The sequence below is a fragment of the Myripristis murdjan genome, chromosome 3, assembly GCF_902150065.1.
Source record: "Myripristis murdjan chromosome 3, fMyrMur1.1, whole genome shotgun sequence".
In the NCBI taxonomy this organism is placed as follows: Eukaryota; Metazoa; Chordata; class Actinopteri; order Holocentriformes; family Holocentridae; genus Myripristis; species Myripristis murdjan.
Window position 1 is genome coordinate 19,014,247 of NC_043982.1, and position 12,045 is coordinate 19,026,291.

Consider the following 12,045-nt stretch of genomic DNA (forward strand, 5'->3'; position numbering starts at 1 on the left):
TTTAGTGGAACAGTTAAAAAGCTGCAAGGTTCCACCAAGTGTTGCTCGGTGCATTCTGTATTCACCAAACTGAAGAGTAGACTGTATTAAGCAATATTCTTTGAAGATTGTATGTTTGCTGATACACAGTGCAACCATAAACTACCATGTGTCTTGGCAAGGCCAACCTGCCACCCCAAGTTTGAGTAGCACAGCTAGAGGCTGTGCAAAATGTGGAAAGTGGAAAATGAAGACTCTACTCTGTCATGTCGTCTAAAGACAAATCCTTGAAGCTGCTCCATTGACAGTGAATTGGGGGCACTGACTTTCTGGTGCCATGTGAAAGTGCTTCAAGTTTTTACATCTCGATTAGCTTCATTTCACTGTAGTGCTGACAGTTGTGAGACAGGAAACGTCATTACTCTGTGAAATTACCCTCTGTGCTGTCACTGTCCACAATGATAAAACATAAGTTATAATTGCAACTATATACAAGCACAGAAAGGCAAACAAATCCCTACATAAACAGGTGATGACAAAAAAAAATACAGTCACATATAGAATCATATCCCCTGGCAAGGCTGCATAAGAAAGAATCAAAGATCACCGGCAAAGACCCACGTGAATCAGATAGCAAAAGCTAAATAAGAACACAGCCCAACATGTTGGAAAACAGAATATAAAGATGCATGAAATGACAAGTAAAGGACATTAAATAAATATCAGTCTTGGCTCTTGTTTCTAGCTTTGGAAGAATGTTTGTGTTAGTAAATCAGGCCTGCTGGTATGGGAGGTATTTGCTGTCACTAGACGGAAAAATCATGGGTATGTGCACTCTAATTTTGGTCAGATTCCCCCCTTTCAAGGACTGTAGCAAGCAGCAGCATAACTACAGCATACCTTGGTACGGCATCTAGATCTCAAAACAATTTGAATTATAGATTTAAAGATCATGTCTGATGAACCGAAATTGAAATTTGCTTCAGTGTCTTTCACCTTCTGTCTCTGCTTTTTCATTTATCGAATATTTAATAGCAACTTTGTTCTCCATGTACAATGAACATGTAGGAATCAATCTTGGTGGCCCTGAGACAGTGTCATTAATCACTCGTGGTGGCATAAATTCATACAGGCCTATAATGTGTAAGGACAACAGGACATCATCTTTAGAGTAATGAGATAATGCAGGACATGCAACAGACAGAAGATTTCATTTAGCTTCATCTATCATGGCACTGTGGCATCAGGCAGGTTGCAGCCAAGCTTGTGAGTTCAGCTTCTGCTTAAGAGCAGTGTATCTTGAGAGGCTACTCTGATGTGGAGCACAAAGACTTTTGGTGCAGGTATTGCAAGTAGTGCACAATTGTGTAAGCAGTTTTGGCTGTACCCAACACACAGCTTCCAGAGTCAAATCAGTCTTTCAGTACGACAAATTGTATCAAAAGACAGCCTCTCGCCCTCCCCCACTCTGACGGTGCACTTTATCTGTTTGGCCACTGCCACTAGTATTTGATACTGGTCCTTATTTTTCCTCCACCAGCTGAGTGGGCGGCATCAGCTTGTTGCATGACGTGTTTTCTTGTTGATTATGGGCAGATTGGCTTCAGTACTGTCCTCGCCAATTCCTCAGTTAATTAATCTAATTAACTGTGTATCTACCAGTTTGAAAAGGATATAAGCACTTACTTGTCCATTCCCTATTACAGTATATTCCCTGTGCATTTTAAGAGAATGTGTCTTGTTTTGTTCTCATATTGCAATGCCCATTGACTTTGGAAAAAAAATTGCTGAGGTTCATGGTTTGACTTGTCATCTTCCGGGGAGCAGCCTTACAAGCAACACTGAGTACGTTTACATGCACACCATATTCCGGTTCGGCTCAATATTCCGGCTAAGGTAACTGCGCCGCGGCAACTGGAATATTCCATTTACATGTTACTTGGCATGCCCCCGTGTTTCGGCGTATTCCACTCTCTGACGTAATGCGACACTCAGCTGCGGGGGGCAGCAGCACGTTTATAGGCGTCTGGTCTGCCGGAAAAACAGACGAAGAAGTCTTCTTCCTCATCTTCTTCTTCTTTTTCTTCTTCTTCTGTCGCTATTTCTATGTTTTCTCCCATCGATATACTCCGTGATATTTAAGTCTTTCATTAGCTGAAGGTGGACTGCAGTCTCCTGGCTCTTGCTGCTGTTCGCCCTGCTGTTTTCCCCGCTTGCAGGTAACCATAGCAACAAAGACGCCTTGTGAGTCGAGCATGCGCAGTCGTGAATATTCCGGTTCGGGGAGTTTTCCGACTAAGGTGTTTACATGCCCCAATATTCCGGTTGGAACAGGAATATTCCAGGGGGCTTATTCGGAATTCTCTCCAACCGGAATATGACCTTAATCGGGTTCGGTGCGTGTTTACATGACACATGCGCAACCGGAATATTGCGAATATTCCGGTTAATACAGGAATAAGGTGTGCTTGTAAACGTGCTCATTGATATACAGGACACTTCAGTAGTGAGTTTAGTTTGTATAGCAGTGGATAAGGCGTTGATGTGCTCAGGGAGGTACGAGATCAAAGGCTGGTGTTACGCTCTCACTAGGAGAAAATGATGGGGAGGGGAAGTGGAGAAGGAGGTAATTCACACTTAATGTTTGTCACATCTGGCTGCCCAGATGGACTAGAATGCTAAATAGTCAAAAAAAAAAAAAAAAAAAAAGTTCAGCATTCATACGTGATCTTTATGTATGTAAAGGCATGCAGTTATACTGTAATACTAAGATTGCTGCTTTGGTATCAGGCTGGTGTTAAGTTGGGCTTTGACCCTTGGTTCAGGTGGTGTGAAGGTTTGATCCGTTCTCAGATACAGTTTAGATGCTCATGGTTCTAGTTCACCAAAATCAAGTGTCGCACCTCTTGGAGGTGTTGTTGGCATAATTCAGTCAACCAACAGTGATGCGATGGAACTCATCCATAACCCCAATTAATGCTCCCCCTTCGCCCAAGCCCCATTCATCCAACATCCAAATTAGACTTCCACACTGATAATCACAAGTGTCGTAGCGCAGGTTAAAGCTGGATAACATCCCTGGGCTTGGGACATTTCTACCACTTTCCTTCTCACCATCCAACACACATGCCTTTTGAACACAACCTTTAACCCCGGTGCTATTGGTACTATGTTCAAGCGACTGAGCCAGCTTTATCAACTCTGAAAATTTAAATTATTAGAGGAGCACATTTTCAGAGACAGCTTTAACTGAGTATCAGTTGACTAACTTAAGGAGAGATAGGAGCATTGTGATGCTGACTCTGTTGAATAGCTCCAGGGCACTCCTCAGTGCTGGAGAGAGACGATAAGAATAGCACTCACTTGTCTCTCCTCCATTGGCCAGCTAGTCCAGCTGTGGGTTGGTGAGCGGCCCTGCTCTGTTCCAGCGGTTCTGCACTCTAAAACTAAAGAACTGCAAAGTGAAAGAAGTGGGCGCCCTCTGTGTGCACCAGAGCCTGGCCTTGGATATATTTGGCTCTGTCAGTTTGCATACAGATCTGCAATGCTCTGCAATTAGTCTGCTTCCTGTTTCAAGACAGGATATGCCAGTGCTCTGAAGCAAGGCCATTGATGCGCTCACAGAAGACGCTAGACAGTAGCCAGGCCCTCTGGAGGAGAGTCATCATTTTCATGGCTCTGAAATTACACTGAGCATTAGTTTACTTTATGAGAGCAAGCAAAAAAAAAAATCATTCCCATACAGCCAACACTGAATGTACAAAATGTTAGCCTGCATTCACCATGAATCAGATTCACTAGATGAATCTCAGCCATGATCTCTTATAAATTAAATCTACCTCAAACAAGAAGGGAGGATTTAAATAAAAGGGAGGAAAAGGGCTTAAAAATGGAATTTTAAGCCAGGACAGTTTAAAAATGGGTTGTGTAAAATGAGCTAGCAGTGCTTTGTAAACTGTGAATAGACCTTTTCTGTCAATATAGCATAAGTCTTAAGACTGGACAGTGATCAGAGTACCCATTGACCCCTGCAGACACTGGCCTTCTACCACAGCGTCATGCATAGTCATGAAGTAAATGCCCCCCACCACCAACCCCAGTACTCAGACACATCCCTCTCCCCCTCCCTCCCTCATACAAGTCATTGGAAAATATGCATCAGCTACTTCCTCGTTCTCACCCCCCTTCCCACCCCGCTTCAACTTCCTGTTCTCTGGGCTGGTCGGAAGTGAGATGCCGCAGCTTGGGGCCACTGCAGGTTTCATACGGTTACTGTAAATTCTGCTCTTTTTACATCACTGTAATAACTTATGCTGCCACTGATTTACCACATTGTTTTATATACTGAAGAACCACATAGGAAAAAGAATGTCCTTTTTAATGTTTTATTCTTGATGGTGTTTATTCTTTATGCTACAAGGTTGTCCTATGCATGCTATAGTGGTTGTAAAGAAAATATTCCACATCTTGTGCAAAGAAAGCTGAAGTTATTTTGAAAATACAGTGCACTCAGAGAATATGTTCAAAAGATGTAGGCCTATGCATGCTTAATATACATAATAAAGTGTTTTTGTGAGACAGTATAGCTCAAGAGATTTGATGTTAAAATATTTTAGTGTAGATTTGACACATTGTGATTTTTCAAATGTCCTCATTGTAAATAGCATGATTTTGAATTGTGACTTTTTAAGGCGCCATTCACTCTTACCTGCAGTAAAATGTTAAAAATTGCAATAAGCCAAAGAAAATGTACCTCCGAATGACTTTATTTTTAAACATTGTGTTACAAAAACTTAAACTGTAAGTAATGCTTTCCTGAGTTAGTCAAACATTTAGAGATTTAGAAATACATAACACATACATAACTTCAAAACAGCTTCTGTTTATTTTGCTTTAACACCCCAAGTACTGTTCCAGTCTGCATTGCGAATAGTGGAAATAAATCTCATTTAGTGTCAAAACAAAGTTGTTTATCTCCTGAACTCAACTGGTAAACAAAAACTGTAAACATAAGGTGCCACCGGCCATCACTGCTCAGAGTTACTTTTCAAACTGAAAATTTATACTTTTTTTCCATATTTGCTTCATTCAGTAGTGATAGTAAAGAGAGACAGGAAAGGAAGGGAAGAGAGGGGATGACATACAGCAAAGGGTGCAAGTTGGATTTGAATGCTGGCTGCTGCGGTAAGGACTCAGCCTTGTTATTTGGCACACCAAGGCGCCCCTACATTTTATATATTAAAAAAAAAAAAAAAAACATTTGGGGGGTATCCCCATTAACAATGGTGTAAAAACAAAGTGTGATAAACTAAAAGTTAAAGTACAGATTAGTACATTTGTTATGGAGAAAAAACAGGCGATACTCAGCCTGATGAGCACAGTGGGTCCTATCTCACATCTGGTGCCAAGCACAAAACAAGTGTCTTTGCAAGTTTCCACTGGTGCAGTTGTCAGACAAGTGTTCCTTCTCACCTGGCAAATGCACCATTATAAAATCAATCCACCAAGATGCTGGTTCGCATGGCTATTAAAGGGAATGCCACTCCGATTGGTTTCTTGCATGTTACGCCCAAGACACTCCCATTATTAATTTGGAGACTAAGTAGAGTAAAACCCCTTTGAACTGTGCTCCTGGCACAACAACCATTTTCTCTGCTGCTAAAATAGCAAAAGTGGACTTGGACATGCCTTAAATGCACTCGCACCATGCTCTTCAGACTGTGCACTTGGGTTATTACAATAGTGTCTCAAGACTGTAAACTCTCACCATGTTTTTGACTTGAAACAGGATGGAACAGCACTTGCAACGCCGGCATATTGTACATGCTCTACTGTTTGTACAGTAAGCTGAAAGGGACACAGCATGACAACCTGTGGTTCTAAACGCACTCATGAAAAAGGCGCCCCTTGTTGTAGAGTAACATTAATGACACCTTGAAAAATTGTCTTGGTAATAGAAAAATAACACCCACCGATTCCCACCGGAAATGTTGCAATTTTAAACCTGTCACTTAGAATTGTACCAACTGAATGGCAATTTTACATCGAGAGAGGTTTTTTCCTCTCCCACACTTAACATACATATATAGACAGCTTTTTGGTGCTGTGTCTCTGTTTGCCTGTTTCTCTGCCTGGACAGGAATCTGTTGGGAGTCAGCCATCTCTCTCTCTCTCTCAGTGCTTTGTCTTTGGTGTGGCTTCAGTCGGTGGCTTGTCACTCCTCCATGCCTTTGTTCGTTTTTCTGCCTCAGTTTGTCTCAGCGCGTTGCAGTCAGAGCCAAGTGGCCACGCTGTCACCTCCAGCTCTCTCTAGCCTGGTCACCCTTTTCTTGGGAAGATGGAAGGACACACAGACACTGAAGTTGAGCAATGGACACACTACTGCTCATGTACATGTAATATACTTTCTGGCACACAAAAAGGCTCAAACACCCACATTCACACGCTCACATAGAGTTAGTTAAGCACCATCTCTCTGCCATTCCCATGGACACTTTTTGGGACACACACACACTTACAAATGCTCTTTGGGCAGACACACATACACTCCAAGCCATATGTATACACATGCTCTTTCTTCAGTCTCTGTAGTGCACACACACTGTCTTTTTTTTTTTTTTTTTTTTTTTTTTTTGAGCCACACACCAGGCACACCCGAGGACAGCTAGTCCTCCCCTCCCAGTTTATCACACATCCTAAAAGTGTTATCCCACTCTCTCTCTGTCATGTAGTGTGCTAATACCTGAGATAAATGCTGTGTGCTTTTTGTTCTCTGAAATAATGCACGCTTGTCCCGTAATGAATTGAAATAACCTTACACTGGAAAGTATAATGTTTCTCAGTGTGTAAAGATTTGTATCCTCATACACTGACATGAGTATTTAATGGTGATGTATGTTTAAAAGCTATAAAGCACTCAGTAGAGCACATACCTCTGTCAGCACTATGCAATTGCCAGCTCCACATGTTGGGTATTCACCACAAATGTATTTCATACAGTATTTCATACAGGTGACAATCTTGAGCAGATCCTTGAATGGAATTTGGTGAAAATTACCTGAACACTAACACAGAAGTAGTTACAGTGATGATAGCTGAATTTTAATTGGAGGGGGGGAAATCTGATTCAGAATAATCTCAGCTTTGGAAATAAAGAATGACAGTGATTCCTCCAACTTGTCAGGAGATGCTCATGGAGGTGAGCCAGAGGAAGGGTTAACAGAACAACTAATATCACTGAAGAATCATTGCAGGGTTTTTTTTTTTGTTTGTTTGTTTTATTTTATTTATTTATTTATTTATTTTGCAATAAGGCTAGAGATGAATTGAAGGTCTTATATTTATAACATGATTCTGTTACTGAACCATGAAGTCTTTTAAGATGTTAGGGAATACAGCTGGCTTAGATATGTTGCTCTGCTCTGTTTTCCTATGCTCTTTCAGGAGTGCCTGTTACCCAGGGAGAACTATTAGATTTAGCTTTCTTGATTTTATATGGAGTAACACAGTCAAGCATGGTAGAGCAGGTGCTGTTAAAAAGACTAATTCAATCCTCAGTTTCTCTGCAAATGGATTCCAGGACAGCGAGAGCAGAGGACTGGAATGCCTCTGAAAATTTCCAACCTGAGTGTTTTGTAGGAATGCGAGAACAAGAAGAAACACACAAATCTGGGGTGGAATGGGGCATGTTAACATTAAGACACATGACACAATAGAGCAATAAGGGGAGAGAATCATGAATCAGCATTTTTCTAAAAATGTTTATGTTGGTGGTTGGGGTTAGTTGGTGGATTAATAACTATAACTGCTATCTATGCGGGTGAGAGCATTTATGACAGAAAGGAGCACTGAGCCCTGTGTAAAACATCATCATTTATGGGCAGGCAAGCAGCTGTTACTGTTTGTTTTATCTTTCTGTTTGTCTGTCTCTTCTTGTTGATGCTCATCATTTATAACCTTATAGCTAGTTTTCAGTGAGGAGAACTTCACCTGTCTGCTGCAGCGCCTCTTGCAAGCCTTTCAACACCGTCCAACAGCAGTGGGAACTGGAAACTCACTGCACACTCAAGCACGTCTTGATATTGTCCATCCAAAAAAATTTCACATAAAGTTTTCTAATATGTTTTCTTTAACATTTTACTAATACCCAGTTTCCCCTCGGGGATCAATAATATATTTTTGGATCTGATTCTGATGTGCCTTGCTTTGTTCACTTCCACACTGATGTGAAACGCTGCACTGCATTCATGGGCAGTCGGACCATAGCTTATCCGTCTTGTAAATTTCCGACCTGCGGTAACATTGAGTCTACAGTGTCAGAAGTGTCGAGAAGAGGAAAATCTGAATTTCCCACCACAGGGTACACTAAGAAAGAAGGAATCGATTTTTCTCAGTTGACACCATAAACACTGTGTTGTCAATGTTTTATAGATAACAATCTCACATCCCAGTTCCCATTAACGCAGTATGAGTAGAGTCTTGCCTGCTTTTTATTTGTGTCGACTAGAAAAAGGGTATCACCCACCCAAATCACCCACCGCACACTCCATCCTACTCCAGATACAGACGCTACCATGATGTACTCAGCTCAGGCCTAGCTGTGTCTGTGCTTGTCACGATACCAAATTTGGACTCAGATACCCTAGATTTAAGCTAGTCAAATAAACTGTTTGTAGATTTTGTTTTTAATGTGTTGGCACTTTCTCTCTTTGTGTTTGTTGCAGCTCTGATGGTACCAGCTGAACAGTGACCGCTACCTGCCTGAGGACACTTGCTGCCCAATTCCCTTCATCATGTCTGGGATCCAGGTAAGTGGGACACCATCACCCTTGTGATCAGACCGACTGGTGTAATTATCATTTGTTTAAAGTTTAAATCTAAAATGGGCCCAAATCAGAAGAATAATGTTGGATTGGCTGACAAGCCATCATGACTTTTCCTCACGTATTACCTCTTCTTGTCAGTGAAATAATGTTGAATTTACACGAGGAGTGGTTGGATTTCATTCCAGCAATCAGAACCTGCACTGTAGTGTCAAACCATATGAAATCTTTATTGATATTATATTTATTGATATCAATCAGTTTTGTTCACCAACAACAAAAAGGAGATTAAAAACAAGTTAATGAGATTAAAAACAAGTTAACAACAAGAACAGAGTTTGCTTTAATGGTGCCCTGCACCCTCCTGGACTAGCAGAGCTTGGTAAATGCTTGGTACGAAAAAGCATGATTTGACGTCTGTAGCAGGGAGAATTATTCATATTGCAAAACAGATATTGACATGATTTATAGAGTAAGTAAATGCCTTAGGCAACATTACGAAAAAATAGACGTTTTAGGAAAATAAAGTATTTTAGAATTAATGCATAATAATTTTTTCCTTAATCACATAATTAATAATCAGCAGCATAGGCCTAGAGCACACATTTCTTTTCTAGCCTTTATTTACTAAGGTCAGGTATCATGGTATGAGTTTTCTGAGCAAGTATATATATGTTTTTTTTTTTTTTTTTTGAACACCTCACTTCACATTTTATACTGCCACACAGAGGTAGTCTGAAAAGCATTTACGCAGTTAAGTACCCTTAGTGAATTAAGTTGCCACCCTTAACTTTTTTGTCCTCATTTAAATTTACTTTTATTGTAAGGACTGTATACCATCCAGCTATATTCTGTGTAACCAAAGAGCCAGCAGTACGGTCCAAGTGTCCTTTGACACTTGGACCGTAGTTCAAGAAATGTCATTCATCCACTTTCACCTACTAGATATTATAGGCTCTCCCAATTTGAAACATTTAAAACTATATTTGAATCCAGTTAATGACAATATCATTTAAAATTAATTTAAATTAATGTTGTTGTTGTTGTTGTCAGGGCATTATGGCTCACCAATATATTTCTATTTATTTTTTTTCTACTGGCTGCTTGCTAAGTATTGGGGGTGCAGGAATTGAAGCTTTTTCTACTGTTACACTCCTTTCAATTTGCTCTGGATAAAGAGCTTCAAGTATAAGCCTCAAAATGTAAGTGCAGCTTATTTCCAGATATATTTACAAGAGGAGTCAAAGACCCAGTTCACACAAGATGCATTTGGAGAAAAAAAAACAAACAAACAAACAAAAAATGGACAATAACCCATGTATTTCAGTGAGGGTGCTGAAAGATGTCATGGATTTACAGTGCTTTGTCTGATCTGAACATAGCACAATCTAGTCTGTTTAAAAAAAAAAAAAAAAAGTTAAAAGTAATTGAACTTTTGATGGAGCGCAGGTTAACGTCATCTGCTAATGGATTTCATCAGCCAGTGAATGGTAATCATAATCCTCTACTGCATTAACAGTAACAACCATCACAACAGGCAGACACACACACAGTGCGGCCAAATGCTCAGCGCACACACACACACACACACACACACACACACACACACACACACACGGGAAGTTCTTGTGGCACCATGCTAATGCACATATCTGGTGCACACACATCCATCAAAATGCCCAACCCTTTGGTTTCACATTACCTGGCTGTCTCAGCGGTTTAGCTCACGTTCTTCATCTGTCGCCTCCTCATGCCTCTCTTAATCCAAACTGTTTTCATTGGTAGCAGCAGAGTGCACCGCTGCCGTCAAGTGAAAGCCTTGTATCTTCCAAAACTGTCAAATTTTATGAAATTTAGAAACACCTCATTCTAAGGCCAGGATCCAATTTAATATCTTTAGTAGATGCTCTCTCATTGAAACTTCCATGAGAGAGTATCTACTAAAGGTATTAAATTTCTTCAAAAGAGAGGATTCATTAACATGTTGCAGATGTATTGGGTTGTGATATAAGTATTCCAAGTATTGGGACACTGAATATCAGTTTACTGTTTTGTGATGAAAACATTTTACAATGAAAACATACTGTTATGTGTCAATATCAATTAATTGATAACAATTTAAAATAACTCTTATCTCGGGGTGTTTGCCATAGACCCCTGCTTTTGCAGCAACATAATGGTTTAGGTGTGATCCAGCCATTAGATTTTCCTAAATAACACAGTTTGCTGCTACCAGGATTTCATCATTGTGACCTGTTGGTTATTGTGATCAAAGGTTAACAGTTCAATTCCTGTAGCCGCCAGTGTGCATCCGTCATCAGTCATGCAACTTGTGTGTAGGTCCAAATATATACAAACACACACACATGTATATATGGTGTTATACAACTGCACTGAGAGAAAGGGAGAGGATCGCGCAAGAGAAATGGCAGTTTTCCATTTTAAATTTTAGTTGAGTCTTCACAATCAAAAAGAAACAACTTAAAAGACAGTATGAGGTGGTGGTGGATTCCCATTAGGAAGCGCGCACAGGGACAAACCAGCTCCTTCTGAGAGAGACTGTGTCTTTAGGCTCCCCTGTGTGCCTGCTCTGAATAAATTTTAATTCAATTTCCCCAGTTGAGTATCTTGCAAGAGGCTACATTTTAATTTAACCAAAGATAATGGTGATTGTAATGGCAAAATATTGACAAGGAATAGATCTCATCCACTGCTATTACTGAGGTATTTGTCTAATTGGCCAATCCTGCTATGAGCATCAAGTGCCTCAAGTGTAATGCAAAACCCAGACCCACAGATGAAATGTAATTCTTTAATTTGTGGAGATTACTAATAGCAGAGATGCAAGGTTGCTCCATTTCCTCGAGGCCATCACTGGCAATTGTACTAGCAGCTCAGACACTTGTTGTGCTGCATTCATTGAGAAATATGCCTCCAGTTATTGATACTGCATCAGACACATTCAGTGTGTCTGGCGTCAGAAATAGTGCCGGTTGTACAAGGAGAATTTTTCTTTTCTTGCTCACTCACACCTGCTGCTTTGTACTCTGGCTTTCATTTAATCTCATTGACAGTGCTGTGGCACCTTTTTGAATGCATCAGTGTACTGATCTAACAACACAAACGGGATGTGCTCAGCATCCTAATCCTCTCTGTCATTTGCATTTATATTTTAGACACTTAGCTGCCACTCTTATCCAGAGCTGCTGGCAGCGAGTGCAACAATTGAGTAAGATTGTCTAGA

At 40.5% G+C, this 12,045-nt stretch overlaps 1 protein-coding gene across 1 annotated transcript in view; it reads left to right on the plus strand.

Moving 5' to 3' along the window:
- cskl (c-src tyrosine kinase-like) overlaps positions 1-12,045 on the plus strand; it is a 67,345-nt gene that overhangs the window by 35,032 nt on the left and 20,268 nt on the right. Inside the window, exon 2 of the mRNA XM_030048309.1 lies at positions 8,703-8,786. Within this exon, the coding sequence (XP_029904169.1) occupies positions 8,772-8,786 (15 nt within the window). The 5' untranslated portion in view covers positions 8,703-8,771. The remainder of the gene's footprint in view (positions 1-8,702; positions 8,787-12,045) is intronic.